The sequence below is a fragment of the Scyliorhinus canicula genome, chromosome 23, assembly GCF_902713615.1.
Source record: "Scyliorhinus canicula chromosome 23, sScyCan1.1, whole genome shotgun sequence".
NCBI lineage: Eukaryota > Metazoa > Chordata > Chondrichthyes > Carcharhiniformes > Scyliorhinidae > Scyliorhinus > Scyliorhinus canicula.
This window is the reverse complement of record NC_052168.1, coordinates 23,344,884-23,366,626: the sequence shown is the minus strand read 5'-3', so window position 1 is coordinate 23,366,626 and position 21,743 is coordinate 23,344,884. Positions and strand designations below refer to the sequence as shown.

General features: G+C 50.6%; 1 protein-coding gene across 3 annotated transcripts in view; it reads right to left on the bottom strand.

Annotated features, from left to right (window-relative positions):
• LOC119956502 (lethal(3)malignant brain tumor-like protein 2) overlaps positions 1–21,743 on the bottom strand; it is a 234,424-nt gene that overhangs the window by 114,243 nt on the left and 98,438 nt on the right. For all 3 annotated transcript variants that reach the window (XM_038783779.1, XM_038783780.1, XM_038783782.1), the window contains exon 16: positions 14,933–15,025. In XM_038783779.1, coding sequence (XP_038639707.1) covers positions 14,933–15,025 — 93 coding nt within the window. The remainder of the gene's footprint in view (positions 1–14,932; positions 15,026–21,743) is intronic.

The window sequence follows — 21,743 nt, the reverse complement described above, 5'->3', positions numbered from 1 at the left end:
CGCCTGTTCGGTAACACAGAGGGAAAATTCAGGGTGTCTAATTCTCCCAACAAGCACGTCTTTCGGGACTTGTGGGAGGAAACCGGAGCACCCGGAGGAAACCCACGCAGACACGGGGAGAATGTGCAGACTCCGCACAGACAGTGACCCAAGCCGGGAATCGAACCTGGGACCCTGGAACTGTGAAGCAGCAGTGCTAACCACTGTGCTACCGTGCCACCCATGGGTAGCACCAAGCCCCCACCCCACCCATGTGGGTGAGAGTACCTTTAGGAAATGAGTGTTTATCAGTGATGTCAGAGTGTGGGTGGAGCTGGGCTGTCTGTCAGCTTTTTACTTTCGTTTTTGGCTGTTTGCTGCAGGGTGTGTTTTAGTTTCATTTTCAGAGCTGGATAACTGCAGTCACAGCCAGAAGGGGTATGAATCTCTCTCTGTAATCTAAAAACTGTAAATCAATCCTTTGCTGATTGAAAACTAATAACTGCTCTCAGCAGTGGCTTTAACCTGATGTGTTTCCGTTTAAAGGTTTTTTAAGTCTTATGGATGTTAAAAGGAAAGTTTAAGGATTACTTAGTGTTGTATTCTTTGGGGGTTGTGTTTGAATTGATGCTTGCTAAGATGTTCACTGTATGTTTTAAAAAAGTTAACTTGAGTTCATAGAATAAACATTGTTTTGCTTTAAAAAAATACTTTTCCATTTCTGCTGTACCACACCTGTAGAGTGGGCCGTGTGCTCCCCATACCACAATCTAGTAAAGGTTGTGGGTCAGGTGAACTCCATGATACACTTTGGGGTTCTCTAAACCCTGGCCCATAACACCCATAACTGGGTAACGCCAAGCCCCCCCCCCCCCCCTCACTGGCATGTCCACCCCAGCAAAGAACAAAGAGATTGGAACAGAAATAAGAACCTTGGTCGAATATTCACCTTAATCGTCTGGACTCTACTTGCCAGGTATAGCAGGAGGCTATCCCACGCTGCCCATCAAACCTCAGCCCACTTACCAGACTCGTGAAGTTTAATTTAGGAAGCCCAGAACAATCACAGGCCACTCGGATACCCAAATATCGGAAAATACCGCTGGCAAGGCTAATCCAAATCTCCCAAACACTTCAAAGAGGACCTCCCACGCCACCCTGTCGAATGGCTTCTCCGCATCCAGAGATATAATCACCTCTGCCTCAGGGGATGACAAAGGGGACCTTGCAGTGCTAATCCAGATGCTTACCTGTGAAACTCTCCCTCAAAAACGGGCTAGGCCGAACAAACACAGATCCTGGTGGGAGCTATCTAATCAGCGACGTCTCCCTCACATCCCTCAATGACTATAATTCAGAGGGCAGCACGGTGGCGCAGTGGGTTAGCCCTGCTGCCTCACGGCGCCGAGGTCCCAGATTCAATCCTGGCCCTGGGTCACTGTCCGTGTGGAGTTTGCACATTCTCCCCCCCCCCCCCTGTCTGCGTGGGTTTCACCCCCACAACCCAAAGATGTGCAGAGTAGGTGGATTGGCCAGGCTAAATTGCCGCTTAATTGGAAAAAAAGAATTGTGTACTCCAAATTTATTTGAAAAAGACCATGATTTTGTGGCCATTACTGAAACATGGTTAAAGGACGGTCACGACTGGGAGTTAAATATCTACGGGTATCAAACTATTCGGAAGGACAGAGTGGATGGTAAGGGAGGTGGTGTAGCTCTGTTATTTAAGGATGACATCCAGGCAGTAATGAGGAACATCAGTGCTATGGAGGATAAGGTTGAATCCATTTGGGTGGAAATCAGGAATAGTAAGGCGAAAAAGTCACTGAAAGGAGTAGTCTATCGGCCACCAAATAGTAACGTTATGGTGGGGCAGGCAATAAACAAAGAGATAACTGGTGCATGTAGAGATGGTACAGCACTTGTACCATTTAAGAAATACTTTTTTAAGATGCACCTTTAAGAAATGGGCGTTTATCAAATAGCTGCAGTGATGTCAGTGTGTGGGTGGAGCTGGGCTGTCATTCTGTCTTTTCCTTTCGTTTTGAGCTGAAAAGCTGCTTTGTGGCTCTGTTTTTGGTTTTGTTTTCAGTGTTGGAGAGCTGCATTCAAAGCAAGAAGATTTTCTGATATCTCTCTCTACAAGCTAAAGAATGTCTTCAGCTCACTTGATGATTTCAAAAGTAATACCTGTTTCTGTAGATAACTTAAACCTGCTGTCTTTGTTAAAAAGGGTTTAACTTATGGATGTTGCTAGGTAAGGTATTACGGGTTAGCTATAGAGCAGGCATTGTCAAACTCGGATAGCGACCGACGAGTGGGTGTCGGGAGGGTCGTGGAGCCGTGCTTTGCGGCGCTCCTGATTCCACAAATCCCATGCAAGAGCCGTCCTTTAATAATGCCGGCTGCAAGCTGCCTTGAAAATGGCCAGGAACAAAATTTGGCCGCACTTTGCATGCGTGCCCAATCGTCGGTGCGCATGCGCAGTGCGGCCACATTTTTTAAAAATATGATCGCAGCCTTTTTTTTTCCAAGTTTGGGAGCCAAAGGGACCATTGGGGCCAAAGGGACCCAAAACCATTTCCTCCATTTTCATTAGCAACAAACAAGGTAAGAGAAAATGGTGGGTCGCGAAGAGTGGCCGGCATCGGTCGTGCAGGTCGGCCTGCGTGGGCGGGGCTGGTCAGCTGGCATGGGCGGGGCAGGTCGGGCGTGTGGGTGGGGCAGGTCGGGCAGCGTGGGTGGGGCAGGTCGGGCAGCGTGGGCGGGGCAGGTCGGGGGTGTGGGCGGGGCTGGTCGGCTGGCGTGGGCGGGGCAGTCGGCTGGCGTGGGCGGGGCAGTCGGCTGGCGTGGGCGGGGCAGTCGGCTGGCATGGGCGGGGCAGGTCGGGCAGCGTGGGCGGGGCAGGTCGGGGTGTGGGCGGGGCTGGTCGGCTGGCGTGGGCGGGGCAGTCGGCTGGCGTGGGCGGGGCAGGTCGGGCAGTGTGGGCGGGGCAGTCGGCTGGCGTGGGCGGGGCAGGTCGGGCAGCGTGGGCGGGGCAGGTCGGGGTGTGGGCGGGGCTGGTCGGCTGGCGTGGGCGGGGCAGTCGGCTGGCGTGGGCGGGGCAGTCGGCTGGCGTGGGCGGGGCAGTCGGCTGGCGTGGCCGGGGCAGTCGGCTGGCGTGGGCGGGGCAGGGCGGCAGTGTGGGCGGGGCAGGGCGGGTAGTGTGGGTGGGGCAGGTCGGGCAGTGTGGGCGGGGCAGTCGACCGGCATGGGCGGGGCAGTCGGCAGGCGTGGGCGGGGCAGGGCGGGTGGTGTGGGCGGGGCAGTTGGCTGGCGTGGGCGGGGCAGTCGGTCGGTGTGGGCGGGGCAGGTCGGGGCAGTCGGCCGGCATGGGCGGGGCAGTCGGCCTGCGTGGGCGGGGCAGTCGGTCGGTGTGGGCGGAGCAGGTCGGGGCAGTCGGCTGGCGTGGGTGGGGCAGTCGGCTGGCGTGGGCGGGGCAGTCGGCTGGCGTGGGCGGGCCAGGTCGGCCGGCGTGGGTGGGGCAGGGCGGGCAGTGTGGGCGGGGCAGTCGGCTGGCGTGGGCGGGGCAGGTCGGGGTGTGGGCGGGGCAGGTCGGGGGTGTGGGCGGGGCAGTCGGCCGGCGTGGGCAGGGCAGTCGGCCGGCGTGGGCGGGGCTGTCGGCCGGAGGTCTGCCGGCTTGGGGCTGGAAATAGGAAGATAGAGCAGCTAAACACGTGGTTAAGCAGCTGGTGTAGGAGGGAGGGTTTCCGTTATCTGGACCACTGGGAGCTCCGGGGCAGGTGTGACCTGTATAAGGAGGACGGGTTGCATCTAAACTGGAGAGGCATAAATATCCTGGCCGCTAGTGTCACATGGGAGGGTTTAAACTAGTATGGCAGGGGGGTGGGTACCGGAGCAATAGGTCAGAAGGTGAAAGCATTGAGGGAGAACTAGGGAATAGGGCCAGTATGGCTCTGAGGAAGAGCAGACAGGGAGATGTTGCTGAACACAGCGGGTCTGGTGGCCTGAAGTGCATATGTTTAAATGCAAGAAGTATTACGGATAAGGCTGATGAACTTAGAATTTGGATTAGTACTTGGAACTATGGAGTTGTTGCCATTACAGAGACCTGGTTGAGGGAAGGACAGGATTGGCAGCTAAACATTCCAGGATTTAGATGTTTCAGGTGGGATAGAGGGGGATGTAAAAGGGGTGGCGGAGTTGCGCTACTGGTTAGGGAGAATATCACAGCTGTACTATGGGAGGACACCTCAGAGGGCAGTGAGGCTATATGGGTAGAGATCAGGAATAAGAAGGGTGCAGTCACAATGTTGGGGGTTTACTACAGGCCTCCCAACAGCCAGCGGGAGATAGAGAAGCAGATAGGTAGACAGATTTTGGAAAGGAGTAAAAGCAACAGGTTGTTGTGATGGGAGACTTCAACTTCCCCAATATTGACTGGGACTCACTTAGTGCTAGGGGCCTGGACAGGGCAGAGTTTATAAGGAGCATCCAGGAGGGCTTCTTAATACAATATGTAGATATTCCAACTAGGGAAGGGGCTGTACTGGACCTGGTATTGGGGAATGAGCCCGGCCAGGTGGGAGAAGTTTCAGTAGGGGAGCATTTCGGGAACAGTGACCACAATTCAGTAAGCCAGAGGAAATGGGCGAGGTACTAAATGAATACTTTGCATCAGTATTCACCAAAGAGAAGGAATTGGTGGACGTTGAGTCTGGAGAAGGGTGTGTAGATAGCCTGGGTCACATTGAGATCCAAAAAGGTATTGGGCGTCTTGAAAAATATTAATGTGGATAAGTCCCCAGGGCCGGATGGGATTACCCCAGAATACTGAAGGAGGCTGGAGAGGAAATTGCTGAGGCCTTGACAGAAATCTTTGGATCTTCACCGTCTTCAGGTGATGTCCGGGAGGACTGGAGAATAGCCAATGTTCATCCTTTGTTTAAGAAGGGTAGCAAGGATAATCCAGGGAACTACAGGCCTGTGAGCCTTACATCAGTGGTAGGGAAATCACTGGGGCGAATTCTTCGAGACAGGACCTACTCCCATTTGGAAGCAAGGGGTCGTATTAGCGAGAGGCAGCAGGATTTAGCTTGTTTGGAGATTTGGGCGGAGAGATGGAGTTTAATCCGGACAAATGTGAGGTAATGCAATTTGGAAGGTCTAATGCAGGTCGGGAATATACAGTGAATGGTAGAACCCTCAAGAGTATTGACAGTCAGAGAGATCTAGGTGTACAGGTCCATAGGTCACTGAAAGGGGCAACACAGGTGGAGAAGGTAGTCAAGAAGGCATACGGCTTGCTTGCCTTCATTGGCTGGTGCATTGAGTATAAAAATTAGCAAGTCATGTTGCAGCTGTATAGAACCTTAGTTAGGCTACATTTGGAGTATAGTGTTCAATTCTGGTCACTACACTACCAGAAGGATGTGGAGGCTTTAGAGAGGGTGCAGAAGAGATTTACCAGGATGTTGCCTGGTATGGAGGGCATTAGCAACGAGGAGAGGTTGAATAAACTCGGTTTGTTCTCACTGGAACGACGGAGGTTGAGGGGCGACCTGATAGAGGTCTACAAAATTATGAGGGGCATAGACAGAGTGGATAGTCAGAGGCTTTTCCCCAGGGTAGAGGGTCAATTACTAGGGGGCATAGGTTTAAGGTGCGAGGGGCAAGGTTTAGAGGAGATGTACGAGGTAAGTTTTTTTACACAGAGGGTAGTGGGTGCCTGGAACTCGCTGCCGGAGGAGGGGGTGGAAGCAGGGACGATAGTGACATTTAAGGGGCATCTTGACAAATACATGAATAGGATGGGAATAGAGGGATACGGACCCAGGAAGTGTAGAAGATTTTAACTTAGACGGGCAGCATGGTCGGCACAGGCTTGGAGGGCCGAAGGGCCTGTTCCTGTGCTGTACTTTTCTTTGTTCTTTGTCTGCATGGGTTTCCTCCGGGTGCTCCGGTTTCCTCCCACAGTGCAAAGATGTGCAGGGTTAGGTGGATTGGCCATGATAAATTGCCCTTAGGTTAGGTGGGGTTACTGGGTTACAGGAATAGGGTGGAGGTGTGAGCTTAAGTGGGGTGCTCTTTCCAAGAGCCGGTGCAGACTCGATGGGCCAAATGGCCTCCTTCTGCTAGTCTTCTAAACGAGAGAGAATATGGACCCGTGCCTCATCACAGGACAACCATCTCAGCCGAGCTATTCAGTGTCCGCCTTACACGCTGACCATGCCTGACAGAAAATTCCAACTTTTCAACAAGGCCGTCAAGAAGAACCAAACCTGCTAATCTTCGCTGTCCAGCTTCCTTCCTTAGATATGGTGTGGAGATGCCGGCGTTGGACTGGGGTGAGCACAGTAAGAAGTCTGACACCAGGTTACAGTCCAACAGGTTTGTTTTGAATCACTAGTTTTCGGAGCGCAGCTCCTTCCTCAGGTGAATCTGACGTGAATCAGGTTTCACCTGAGGAAGGAGCAGTGCTCTGAAAGCTAGTGATTCGAAACAAACCTGTTGGACTGTAACCTGTTGTCAGGCTTCTTACTGTTCCTTAGGTACAGCTGTGCACAGGATTCCAGGTTTGGTCTCACCAACGTTTGACACAACTGCAGCAAGGTCAACCATGCTCACCCCCCGGTCAGTTACATCCCCCCCCCCCCCCCCGGTCTGTTACATCCCCCCCCCCCCCCGGTCTGTTACATCCCCCCCCCCCCGTCTGTTACATCCCCCCCCCCCGGTCTGTTACATCCCCCCCGGTCTGTTACATCCCCCCCCCCCCGGTCTGTTACATCCCCCCCCCCCCCCCCCCCCCGGTCTGTTACATCCCCCCCCCCCCCGGTCTGTTACATCCCCCCCCCCCGGTCTGTTACATCCCCCCCCCCCCCGGTCTGTTACATCCCCCCCCCCCCCGGTCTGTTACATCCCCCCCCCCCCCCGCCCCCGGTCTGTTACATCCCCCCCCCCCCCCCCCCCGGTCTGTTACATCCCCCCCCCCCCTGGTCGGTTACATCCCCCCCCCTCGGTCGGTTACATCCCCCCCCCCCCGCCGGTCTTTTACTTCCCCCCCCCCCCCCCCCCCCCCCCGGTCTGTTACATTCCCCCCCCCCCCCCCCGGTCTGTTACATCCCCCCCCCCCCCCCGGTCTGTTACATCCCCCCCGGTGCTGTTACATCCCCCCCCCGGTCTGTTACATCCCCCCCCCCCCGGTCTGTTACATCCCACCCCCCCCCTCGGTCTGGTTACATTCCCCCCCCCCCCCCCCGGTCTGTACATCCCCCCCCCGGTCTGTTACATCCCCCCCCCCCCGGTCTGTTACATCCCCCCCCCCCCCGCCGGTCCTGTTACATTCCCCCCCCCCCCCCCCCCCCGGGCCTGTTACATCCCACCCCCCCCTCGGTCTGTTACAATCCCCCCCCCCCCCGGTCTGTTACATCCCCCCCCCACCCCCCGGTCTGTTACATATCGCCCCCCCCTCGGTCAGTTACATCCCCCCCCCCCCCCCGGTCGGTTACATCCCCCCCCCTCGGTCTGTTACATCCCCCCCCCCCGATCTGTTACATCCCCCCCCCGGTCTGTTACATCCCCCCCCACCCCTGTCGGTTACATTCCCCCCCCATCGGATCTGTTACATCCCCCCCCCCCCCCCCGGTCTGTTACATCCCCCCCCGGTCTGTTACATCCCCCACCCCCCCCCCGTCGGTTACATCCCCCCCCTCGGTCTGTTACATCCCCCCCCCCCCCCGTCTGTTACATCCCCCCCCCCCCCCGGTCTGTTACATCCCCCCCCCCCCGGTCTGTTACATCCCCCCCGGTCTGTTACATCCCCCCCCCCCCGTCTGTTACATCCCCCCCCACCCCCCCCGGTCTGTTACATCCCCCCCCCCCCCGTCTGTTACATCCCCCCCCCCCCGGTCTGTTACATCCCCCCCCCCCCCCGGTCTGTTACATCCCCCCCCGGTCTGTACATCCCCCCCGGTCTGTTACATCCCCCCCGGTCTGTTACATCCCCCCCCCCCCCTCGGTCTGTTACATCCCCCCCCGGTCTGTTACATCCCCCCCCCGGTCTGTTACATCCCCCCCCCCCCCCCCCTCGGTCTGTTACATTCCCCCCCCCCGGTCTGTTACATCCGGTCTGTTACATCCCATCCCCCCCCCCCCTCGGTCTGTTACATCCCCCCCCCCCCGGTCTGTTACATCCGGTCTGTTACATCCCCCCCCCCCCGGTCTGTTACATCTCCCCCCCCCCCCCCCCCCCCCCCCGGTCGATGATATCACCCCTCGATCTATTGTATCACCTGGTGACTCCCTCCATTTGCAGTTCCACATTTACCTTGTGAAATGGAGAGGATTAACCCCTTAAGTGCTTGGCTGTTCACTAAGATTCGTTTAAAAAAACATTTAGATTACCCAATTCATTTTGTTCCAATTAAGGGGCAATTTAGCGTGGCCAATCCACCTACCCTGCACATCTTTGGGTTGTGGGGGGTGAAACCCACGCAGACACGGGGAGAATGTGCAAACTCCACACGGACAGTGACCCGGGGCTGGGATTGAATCTGGGACCTCGGCGCCGTGAGGCATCAGGGCTAACCCACTGCACCACCCTGCTGCCCGTTCGCTAATATTCATAACAAAATATTCCGGACGCAGCTTGAATATCGCTGAAAAGAGGCACGTTGCTGAAGCTTTTCGCCTCGCACTCATCAGGGCAAAGACAAGAATGCCAAACGATGCAACAGTTTATTCCGTAGGAGAAACGCGGGCGGACTGGTTGCAAGCCCACTCTGATTGGCCAAACCATTGCCTCTAACATGCAGAATACAGACCGCACTCAAGCAGCCATTCTTACAAAATCCAACATAAAACGTCTACTGCTAAGACGTGATTCCGCGATTGGGCAGCACTTGCAGAACAATATGGAGTGCACTAATAGCTACTCTAACAACCAAATTAAGAGAATCAGTTCAGCTCATAACGTGACTCACTTACACTTGCTAGAAGTGACAGACATTCATACACAGGCGCACGACCTCTGCAAACAAAAGGGATATGATCAGGGATAGTGGAAGGAACTTGTGTTTAGAGTTTGAGGAGATGGGGGAAGGTCCTAAATGAATACTTTGCTTCAGTATTCACAAGAGAGAGAGTGACCTTGTTGCTCATACGAACAGTATGAACCAGGTTAATAGACTCAAACAGGTTGATATTAAGAAGGAGGATGTGCTGAAAATTTTGAAAAGCATTAGCATAAATAAGTCCCCTGGGCCTGATGGGATATACCCAGGTTACTGCGGGAAGTGAGGGAGGAGATTGCTGCGCCGTTGGCGATGATCTTTGCATCCTCACTCTCCACTGGAGTAGTACCAGATGATTGGAGGGAGGCGAATGTTGTTCCCCTATTCAAGAAAGGGAATAGGGAAATCCCTGGGAATTACAGACCCATCAGTCTGTGGTGAGCAAAATATTGGAAAGGATTCTGAGAGATAGGATTCATGATTATCTATAAAAACATAGTTTGATTAAAGATAGTCAGCATGGCTTTGTGAGGGGCAGGTCATGCCTCACAAGCCTCATTGAATTCTTTGAGGATGTGACGAGACACATTGATGAAGGTCGGGCAGTGGATGTGGTGTATATGGATTTCAGTAAGGCATTTGATAAGGTTCCCCATGGTAGGCTCATTCAGAAAGTTAGGGGACATGCGATACAGGGAAATTTGGCTGTTTGTAGACAGAATTGGCTGGCCGAAAGAAGACAGTGAGTGGTAGTGGATGGAAAGTATTCCACCTGGAGGTCGGTGACCAGTGGTGTCCTGCAAGGATCTGTTCTGGAACCTCTGCTCTTTGTGTTTTTTATAAATGACTTGGATGAGGAAGTGGAAGGGTGGGTTAGTAAGTTTGCCGATGACACCAAGGTTGGGGGAGTTGTAGATAGTGTTGAGGGTTGTTGCAGGTTACAACAGGACATTGACAGGATGCAGAGCTGAGCTGAGAAGTGGCAGATGGAGTTCAACCCAGATAAATGTGAAGTGATTCATTTTGGAAGGTCGAATTTGAATGCTGAATACATAGTTAAAGGCTGGATTCTTGGAAGTGTGGAGGAACAGATGGATCTTGGGGTCCACGTACATAGATCCCTCAAAGTTGCCACCCAGGTTGATAGGGTTGTTAAGAACAAAACAACAAAGAACAAAGAAAATTACAGCACAGGAACAGGCCCTTCGGCCCTCCCAGCCTGCGCCGATCCAGATCCTTTATCTAAACCTGTTGCCTATTTTCCAAGGATCTACTTCTCTCTGTTCCCCGCCCGTTCATATATCCAGATGCATCTTAAATGATGCTACCGTGCCCGCCTCTACCACCTCCGCTGGCAAAGAGTTCCAGGCACCCACCACCCTCTGCGTAAAAAACTTTCCATGCACATCTCCCTTAAACTTTCCCCCTCTATACCTTGAAATTGTGACCCTTTGTAATTGACACCCCCACTCTTGGAAAAAGCTTGTTGCTATCCACCCTGTCCATACCTCTCATCATTTTGTAGACCTCAATCAGGTCTCCTCCGTCTTTCCAATGAAAACAATCCTAATCTACTCGACCTTTCTTCATAGCTAGCACCCTCCATACCAGGCAACATCCTGGTGAACCTCCTCTGCACCCTCTCTAAAGCATCCACATCCTTCTGGTAATGTGGCGACCAGAACTGCACGCAGTATTCCATATGTGGCCTAACCAAAGTCCTATACAACTGTAACATGACCTGCCGACTCTTGCACTCAATACCCTGTCCGATGAAGGCAAGCATGCTGTATGCCTTCTTGACCACTCTATCCACCTGCGTTGCCACCTTCAGGGTACAATGGACCTGAACTCCCAGATCTCTCTGTACATCAATTTTCCCCAGGATCCTTCCATTGACCATATAGGCCGCTCTTGAATTTGATCTTCCAAAATGCATCACCTCGCATTTGCCTGGATTGAACTCCATCTGCCATTTCTCTGCCCAACTCTCCAATCTATCTGTATTTGCTGTATTCTCTGACAATCCTCCTCGCTATCTGCAACTCCACCAATCTTAGTATCATCTGCAAACTTGCTCATCAGACCACCTATACCTTCCTCCAGGTCATTTATGTAGATCACAAACAGCAGTGGTCGGAGTACGGATCCCTGTGGAACACCACTAGTCACCCTTCTCCATTTTGAGACACTCCCTTCCACCACTACTCTCTGTCTCCTGTTGCCCAGCCAGTTCTTTATCCATCTAGCTAGTACACCCTGAACCCCATACGACTTCACTTTTTCCATCAACCTGTCATGGGAAACTTATTAAACGCCTTACTAAAGTCCATGTATATGACATGACAGCCCTTCCCTCATCAATTAACTTTGTCACTTCCTCAAAGAATTCTATTAGGTTTGTAAGACATGACCTTCCCTGCGCAAAACTATGTTGCCTATCACTGATAAGTCTATTTTCTTCCAAATGTGAATAGATCCTATCCCTCAGTATCTTCTCCAACAGTTTGCCTACCACTTATGTCAAGCTCACAGGTCTATAATTCCCTAGATTATCCCTGCTACCCTTCTTAAACAAAGGGACAACATTAGCAATTCTCCAGTCCTCCGGGACCTCACCCGTGCTCAAGGATGCTGAAAAGAAGGCATATGGTTTGTTGGCTTTTATTGAGGTTTTGCTGCAGCTTTATAATAGAACATAGAACATAGAACATAGAACGATACAGCGCAGTACAGGCCCTTCGGCCCTCGATGTTGCACCGACATGGAAAAAAAAAACTAAAGGCCATCTAACCTACACTATGCCCTTATCATCCATATGCTTATCCAATAAATTTTTAAATGCCCTCAATGTTGGCGAGTTCACTACTGTTGCAGGTAGGGCATTCCACGGCCTCACCACTCTTTGCGTAAAAAACCCACCTCTGACCTCTGTCCTATATCTATTACCCCTCAATTTAAGGCTATGTCCCCTCGTGCTAGCCACCTCCATCCGCGGGAGAAGGCTCTCGCTGTCCACCCTATCTAACCCTCTGATCATTTTGTATGCCTCTATTAAGTCACCTCTTAACCTTCTTCTCTCTAACGAAAACAACCTCAAGTCCATAAGCCTTTCCTCATAAGATTTTCCCTCCATACCAGGCAACATCCTGGTAAATCTCCTCTGCACCCGTTCCAAAGCTTCCACGTCCTTCCTATAATGAGGCGACCAGAACTGTACGCAATACTCCAAATGCGGCCGTACCAGAGTTTGGTACAGCTGCATCATGACCTCATGGCTCCGGAACTCAATCCCTCTACCAATAAAGGCCAACACACCATAGGCCTTCTTCACAACCCTATCAACCTGGGTGGCAACTTTCAGGGATCTATGTACATGGACACCAAGATCCCTCTGCTCATCCACACTACCAAGAATTTTACCATTAGCCAAATATTCCGCATTCCTGTTATTCTTTCCAAAGTGAATCACCTCACACTTCTCCACATTAAACTCCATTTGCCACCTCTCAGCCCAGCTCTGCAGCTTATCTATGTCCCTCTGTAACCTGCAACATCCTTCCGCACTGTCTACAACTCCACCGACTTTAGTGTCGTCTGCAAATTTACTCACCCATCCTTCTGCGCCCTCTTCTAGGTCATTTATAAAAATGACAAACAGCAACGGCCCCAGAACAGATCCTTGTGGTACGCCACTCGTAACTGAACTCCATTCTGAACATTTCCCATCAACTACCACTCTCTGTCTTCTTTCAACTAGCCAATTTCTGATCCACATCTCTAAATCACCCTCAATCCCCAGCCTCCGTATTTTCTGCAATAGCCGACCGTGGGGAACCTTATCAAACGCTTTACTGAAATCCATATACACCACATCAACTGCTCTACCCTCGTCTACCTGTTCAGTCACCTTCTCAAAGAACTCGATAAGGTTTGTGAGGCATGACCTACCCTTCACAAAACCATGCTGACTATCCCTAATCATATTATTCCTATCTAGATGATTATAAATCGTATCTTTTATAATCCTCTCCAAGACTTTACCCACCACAGACGTTAGGCTCACCGGCCTATAGTTACCGGGGTTATCTCTACTCCCCTTCTTGAACAAAGGGACCACATTTGCTATCCTCCAGTCCTCTGGCACTATTCCTGTAGCCAATGATGACCTAAAAATCAAAGCCAAAGGCTCAGCAATCTCTTCCCTGGCTTCCCAGAGAATCCTAGGATAAATCCCATCTGGCCCCGGGGACTTATCTATTTTCACCTTGTCCAGAATTGCCAACACTTCTTCCCTACGCACCTCAATGCCATCTATTCTAATAACCTGGGTCTCAGCATTCTCCTCCACAATATTATCTTTTTCTTGAGTGAATACTGATGAAAAGTATTCATTTAGTATCTCGCTTATCTCCTCAGCCTCCACACACAACTTCCCACCACTGTCCTTGACTGGCCCTACTCTTACCTTAGTCATTCTTTTATTCCTGACATACCTATAGAAAGCTTTTGGGTTTTCCTTGATCCTAAACCTCTAGTTCGACCACATAGAACATAGAACAGTACAGCACAGAACAGGCCCTTCGGCCCTCGATGCTGCGCTGAGCAACGACCACCCCACTCAAACCCACGCATCCACCCCATACCCGCAACCCAACAACCCCCCCTCAACCCTACTTTTTAGGACACTACGGGCAATTTAGCATGGCCAATCCACCTAACCCGCACATCTTTGGACTGTGGGAGGAAACCGGAGCACCCGGAGGAAACCCACGCACACACGGGGAGGACGTGCAGACTCCACACAGACAGTGACCCAGCCGGGAATCGAACCTGGGACCCTGGAGCTGTGAAGCATTTATGCTAACCACCATGCTACCAATAACTTGGAATATTGTGTCCAGTTCTGGTCGCCTCATTATAGGAAGGATGTGGATGCTTTGGAGAGGATACAGAGGAGATTTACCAGGATGCTGCCTGGACTGGAGGGCATGTCTTATGAAGAAAGGTTGAGTGAGCTAGGGCTTTTCTCACTGGAGTGAAGAAGGCAGAGAGGTGACTTGATAGAGGTGTACAAGGTGATGAGAGGCATGGATAGAGTAGATAGCCAGAAACTTTCCCCCAGGGTGGAAATGGCTGTCACGAGGGGACATAATTTTAAGGTGATTGGAGGAAGGTATCGGAGTCGGTTCTTTACACAGAGAGTGGTGGGTGTGTGGAATGCACTGCCAGCAGAGGGGGTGGAGTCAGAGTCATTAGGGACATTTAAGCGACTCTTAGACAGGCACATGGACAGCAGTAAATTGAAGGGATGTAGGTGAGGTTGATCTTGGATTAGGATAAATGATCGGCACAACATCGTGGGCCGAAGGGCCTGCGCTGTGCTGTACTGTTCTATGTTCAAACCTTGCATCTTTTTGAGTTATCTGAGACCTTGGGAAGCCTATTGCACCCCTTTACTTTCTCCACGGCAACACCACACCCAATCAAAGTCGACTTGCCAACCAATCAGAACCTTTCCCCTGTAGCATAAACCATTGTGATAGTTTGAAATTTGGCATTCTTGTGTTTGGCCTGATGAGTGCAAGATGAAAAACTTCGACAACATGTCTTCCTTTTCAGCAATAATCAAGCTGCACATACTTTAAAAAAATTAATATTAGCGACCAACATAAAAACCCACCTGAAAGTCAATAAACTTTCGTTTTCTTTCAAATGGGAGAAAATTGAAATTTGACGGGGTACCTGTCGAAACCTCTCAGAAGCACAAAACATGATTAAAAAAAAGGTTGGCACCTGGTTCCAGTTTCAGCTGATGTATCTGGGCCTCACCTCACAGTCAGTGTGGTGAGAGCGGCAATAAATTAGCTGAATCTTTTCTCTTTCAGGAACTGCCTAACCAGCGAAGTTTGCACGTCAGAACACAATCAAACCCTTCTTACTTTCACCCTCTGGTGGGCCCTCCGTCTCCTTCGACTCGGGTAATGCTCCAGGTTTGCCTTTCGTTCCACGTTTCGCCATCAGCAGCTTTCGCTCTGTGGGACGAGGAGGAGAAACGTAAGATTGCGTTCGCTCTCGCACCTTTGCAACAGGCAGTCTTGCACTGTCACGGGGGCCGGCAATAGAAAATTAAAACCTACTGCTTCACTTAATAATAATAATAACCTTTATTGTCACAAGTTAGGCTTCCATTAACGCTGCAATGAACTTACTGCGAAACGCCCCTAGTCGCCACATTCCGGCGCCTGTTCAGGTACACCCGGGGGGGGAGGGGGGGGGGGGGATTCAGAATGTCCAACTCACCTAATAGCACGTTTTTCGGGACTTGTGGGAGGAAACCGGAGCGCCCGGAGGAAACCCACGCAGGCACGGGGAGAACGTGCAGACTCCGCACAGACAGTGACCCAAGCCGGGAATCGAACCCGGGACCCTGCAGCTGTGAAGCAACCCCGCCATTCAAAAAGGGAGGAAGAGAGAAAACAGGGAACTATAGACCAGTGAGCTGAACGTCTGTAGTAGGGAAGTTGCTGGAGTCCATTCTCAAGGATTTCCTAGCACAGCATTTGGAAAGCCGTGGTGTAATCAAAGTCAGCATGGATTCACGAAAGGAAAATCATGCTTGACAAATCTATTAGAATTCTGTGAAGATGCAAGAACAAAGAAGAACAGTACAGCACAGGAACAGGCCCTTCGGCCCTCCAAGCCTGTGCCGACCATGGTACCTGCCTAAACTAAAACCTTCTGCATTTACAGAGTCCGTATCCTTCCATTCCCACCCTATTCATATATTTGTCTAGATGTCCTTTAAATGCCGCTATCGCCCCTGCTCCCCCCACCCCCACCTCCCCAGGCAGCGCGTTCCATATATTTACCACGCTGTGTGTAAAAAAAACATGCCTCGCACATCTGTTCTTATCTTTTCCCCGCGCACTTTAAACCTACGCCCCCCCCAGTACTTGACTTGCCTACCCTAGGAAAGAGCAGCAGACTATCCACCCTGTCCATGCCACTCAATCTTGTAGATCTCTATCAGGTCGCCTCTCAGCCTCTGTCGTTCCAGTGAGAACAGACCGAGTTTATCTAACCTCTCCTCGTAGCTAACGCCCTCCATACCAGGCAACTTCCTAATAAACTAGCAGAGTTGACCAGGGAGAACCAGTGGATGTGATTTATTTAGATTTTCAGAAGGCTTTCGACAAGGTCTCACTTAACAGATTAACATGTAACGTTAAAGCGCATGGGATTATGGGTAGTGTCTTGCGATGGATTGAAAACTGGTTAGCAGACAGAGAGTAAAAAGTTGGAATAAATGGGTCTTTTTCCGACTGGCAGGCAGTGACCAGTGGGGTACCACAGGGACCTGTGCTCGGGCCCCAACTGTTCAATTACATATTATTGATTTGGGACGAGGGAACTAAATGTATCTTCTCCAAATCTGCAGATGATACAAAGTTGGGTGGGAGGGTGAGTTGTGAGGAGGATGCAGAGATGCTTCAGCAGGATTTGGACAGGCTGAGTGAGTGGATAGATGCATGGCAGATGCAGTATAATGAGGATAAATGTGAGGTTATCCACTTCAGTAACAAAAATAGGAAGGCAGATTATTATTTGAATTTGTGTAAATTGAGAGGTGGATGCTCAGCGAGACCTTGGTGTCCTCGTGCATCAGTTGCTGAAAGTAAGCGCACAGGTACAGCAGGCAGTAAAGAAGGCAAATGGTTGGGCCTTCATAGCGAGAGGATGTGAGTATAGGAATAGAGATGTTTTACTGCAATTGTATAGGGCATTGGTGAGGCCACACCTGGAGGGCTGTGGGCAGTTTTGGCTCCTTATCTGAGGAAGGATGTTGTTGCTATGGAGGGAGGGCAGCAAAGGTTTACCCGGCTGATTCCTGGGATGGCGGGACTGTCACATGAGGAAAACTAAATTGGTTAGGATTATATTCATTGGAGTTTAGAAGAGTGAGAGGGGATCTCATAGAAACTTACAAAATTCTAACAGGATTGGACAGGGTAGATTCAGAAAGAATGTTCCCGATGGGGGGGGGGTGTCCAGAACTAGTTTGAGGAGAAGGGGCAAATCTTTTCGGACTGAGATGAGGAGAAATTTCTTCACCCAGAGAGCGGAGAATCTTTGGAATTTGCTACCCCAGAAAGTAGTTGAGGCCAAAACGTTGTGGAATTTCAAGAAGGAATTCGATACAGCTCTCTGGGGGGCTAAAGGGATTAAGGAATATGAGGGGGGGGGGGGGGGAGAAGGAAAGGTAGGATCAGGGTATTGAACTTGATGATCAGCCATGATCCTAATGAATGGCGGAGCAGGCTCCAAGGGCCGAATGGCCTCCTCCTGCTTCTATTTTCTATGAAAGATGCCACTTGGCCCATCGTGTCTGCACCCACCCTAATCCCACTTTCCCAGTATTTTCTCCATAACCTTACAAGTGACGGCACTTTTGAGGCGCTCGTCCAGGCATCTTTCAAATGGGTTTCGGCTCGGCCGCTCTTTCAGGCAGACTCCCACAGTCCTCTGAAAAACCTTTCCCTCATCTCCTCTCCAGTCTTTCCACCAATCACTTTAAATCTATGCCCCCCCGCCCAAAGTCACTGACCTCTCTGCTAAGGTAACTGGGCCCTTTCCCATCCACTCTGTCCAGGCCCCTGACAATCGTGTACATCTCAATCAAACGTCCTCCCGGCCTCCTCTGCTCCAATGGAGAACAGTCCCAGCCAACCCAACTTTCCCTCTTTGCGGCAATCTTCCAGTCCTGGCAACAGTCTTGTGAATCTCCCTTGTCCGTTCTCTAACGCGACAACATCCTTTCTATAAGGAGGAGACGAGACAAACTCAAGCTCCCTCTTCTCAATCCTAAATTACATAGAACATAGAACAGTACAGCACAGAACAGGCCCTTCGGCCCTCGATGTTGTGCCGAGCAATAATCACCCTACTCAAACCCACGTATCCACCCTATACCCGTAACCCAATAACCCCCCCCCCCCTTAACCTTACTTTTTAGGACACTACGGGCAATTTAGCATGGCCAATCCACCTAACCCGCACATCTTTGGACTGTGGGAGGAAACCGGAGCACCCGGAGGAAACCCACGCACACACTGGGAGGACGTGCAGACTCCACACAGACAGTGACCCAGCCGGGAATCGAACCTGGGACCCTGGAGCTGTGAAGCATTTATGCTAACCACTGTGCTATCCTGCTGCCCACGGTAGCATGGTGGTTAGCATAAATGTTTCACAGCTCCTTAATTGGAAAAAAAAATGAATTGGATACTCTAAAATTATTTTAAAAAAAGAATGAGGGGGGAAATCTCATAGAAACCTATAAAACTCTGACAAGGTAGATGGGGGAAGGATGTTCCCGATAGCGGGGGGGGGGGTGTCCAGAACCAGGAGTCACAGTCTGAGGATACGGGGTAGACCATTTAGGGTGGAGATGAGGGAGAAATGTTTTCACCCAGAGAGTGGTGACCCTGTGGATTCCGTTACCACAGCAAGTAGTTGCGGTCAAAACATTAGGTTTTCAAGAAGCAGTTCGATATAACACCGGGAGTGAAGGGGATCAAAGGGGGAAGGCGGGATCAGGCTATTGAGTTGGATGATCGGCCATGATCAGAATGAATGGCGGAGCAGGCTCAAAGGGCCGAATGGCCTCCTCCTGCTCCTATTTTCTATGTTTCTAAATGCTATCCCAGCCATCTACCCTTCCATAGGATGGGAGTGTCAAGGTAAGAAAGCAGTGATGAAAACAGAAGGGACGGGAGAGCGGAATCCTGGCTTTAGAACCGTCCTCCTTCCTTCCAGCAACTCCTGACCTCTCTGCGTAAAGGCCCATGGGGCTCCAGGATTGGCCAGCTAGGTCACCCAAAGACAAGTCACGGAGCCTGGCAGATGGTGTTTGGGAGGGACAGAGCAGAAGAATTAGACATTATCCAACAGTAGTCAGAGAGACTAGAGAAACCAGTCAGTGCATAAAGCAGAGGATACAAACAGGCCCAAATTCACCAGCTACAAAACCAGAGGGTAGTAGAAGGTTAGGTACCATGGCAATCTGTCTCAGCTATCCCATTACGTGGTTCCCCCTCTACCCCATCTCCTCTTCTAGCTCACTGTAGCTACCTGGGGTGACCACGTCCCGATTACAAAACGGACACTTGCAGAGAATGATGGGAAAAATGGACAATGCTGAGAAAACAAGCAGGTGCAAGGTTTGTCTGTTGATTGGAGCTGTAGCCCCCAGACCAGACCGATACTGCAAAGCCATTACCGTACAACTGAGCCATCTCCAGGGACAAACGAGTAACATTTAGGTAAACGATACTGAGGCAGACACCCCGGCGCCAGAGGAGACTAGAACAAAGCCAGGCCAACGGCCACCTAGGGCCCTCCCAGCAATCAGGGCAGCCACCCCTTTATTGGAGGGAATCAATACCAATGATCAGGATACGGTCCAATTAATTGGGGCCAAGTTCAAGGACCGTCCAAAAGCCCGCAAAGCCCCCTTTGGGTATAAGAAGCCCCCAAGAGAGAATCGCTCTCTTGGCCTTGGCTCTCAGCGAGGAGAGACCTGCCCAGCAGCTGCACCAGAACAAGTAAGTCCGAAGTCAACGCACGCTATGAGATAGACGCTCCTAGCTACTATTCCGTACCAGCTCCACCCCAGCAGCCTCAGAACCGGACAACGGCCATTGTTCCTCTGACTGAGTGGGCGCCCGAAGCTAAGTATAGGCTTTAGTAGTAGTGATAGTTTAGTTGGTAGAGTTTTGTGCATGAGTATATTTGACTGTGTGTCAATAAACGAGCATTGATTTCGAACTTACTAACTGGTGTATCGAGTCTTTGATCAGTATTCGGGTTTGAACCTTGTGGCGGTATCGAAAGATACCTGGCGACTCTTGAGCAAACGTAATTAGAATTAAGGACGGTGACCATATTAACCGCCATAAACAGCCAATTGAAGAGAGAACACAACGAGCAACATCACGAACATACATCAGCCGGCAAGGTAGGAGAAATGTAGGTGTTTCTCACGGCAGAGAGAATGAATCGTGGTCAAAGGAGCGAAGGCAAGGAACCCACATCCTGCCACTTAATGCCAGGACTCCCAACATGTTGCACCCACTGAAGTCACACATAACACCCACACACTCTCAAAGAGGCAGCTTCAGCCACTGCTCAATTAAATTCAGCAGCGGATTTCGGACGGTGTGACAGTAAATCACGTTTATAGAAAGGCGGAGCTTTGCAGCACGAAATACAACATAACAGTCGGCTGAAACGGAGCTGCAGTCCTTTATCCCACAAAGAGAACTGAGTGGCGTGGTGTAACGATAACAATCTCTCCCTCAACGTCGGCAGAAACTAAAGAGCTGGTCATTGACTTCAGGAATCAAAGTATCGTACACACCCCTGTCTGCATCAACGGGGCCGAGGTGGAGATGGTTGATAGCTTCAAATTCCTAGGTGTGCACATCACCAACAATCTGTCCTGGTCCACCCACATTGACGCTACGACCAAGAAAGCACAACAGCGCCTATATTTCCTCAGGAAACTGAGGAAACTTGGCATGTCCTCATTGACTCTTACAAATTTTTATCCATCTAGAATATTGCCCATCTAGAAGAGTGTAGTTTCCAGAAGAGTATAGTTTCTAGAAGAGTATAGTTTCCAGAAGAGTGTACTATCTAGAAGAGTGTACTATCTAGAAGAGTGTACTATCTAGAAGAGTGGACTATCTAGAAGAGTGGAGGATCTGAGTGGAGGATCTAGAAGAGTGTAATACTATCCAGACGAGTGTAGTACTATCTAGAAGAGTGCACTATCTATCTAGAAGAGTGCACTATCTATCTAGAAGAGTGCACTATCTATCTAGAAGAGTGCACTATCTAGAAGAGTGTACTATCTAGAAGAGTGTACTATCTAGAAGAGTGGACTATCTAGAAGAGTGGAGGATCTAGAAGAGTGGAGGATCTAGAAGAGTGGAGGATCTAGAAGAGTGGAGTATCCAGAAGAGTGGAGGATCTAGAAGAGTGTAGTACTATCTAGAATCCTGATAATTAAAACGTATAAATGGAAATAATCTAAAGATCAGTCTTGAACATTTCAAATGATGGGGCTGTGACTATTTCCTTTTGCAGTTTTCTCCATTGTGGGTGCGATGAGTGTAAGAAATTGTTATATATTCTATTTCATATTTATTGCAGTGATACAAGTAAAAACCCTGGTTGAAAATATATACGGGCAATATGTCTGCTGAAGTTATGATTAAGGAGTCATAAAGGCGAGGTAATCATTGATTTTAACCATTTACTTGTTTATAGAGAGATGATTAATGGGATATCTTTGGAGGCTGCCCGGGGGGATAGATAATGTATGAGGGAGTGGTGTGTAGTTCTAGCTAAGCAGGTTATAGGACATCTTTGTGTGATGCAGATGATGGAATTCATGGGAGGAGCCAGGTCTGTCTGCGGCTTTGGCAGTTTTGCCAGAGGATTCGAGTCTGGCAAGACAGGAGGATTTTTAGGTTAGTCCTGAAAGGGTCTCTCTCCAAAGGTCTGAACAGAGAACAGCAAGTAACCCTGATTGCTAACTTTATCTATGAGTGGACTTTGAATTGTATTGGGTCTGGTCCGGTATCTTAACCGTGGGATTATCATAGATCATAGAATTTACAGTGTAGAAGGAGGCCATTCGGCCCATCGAGCCCCTTGGATTCCTGCTGCTGTCATTGGGAATTC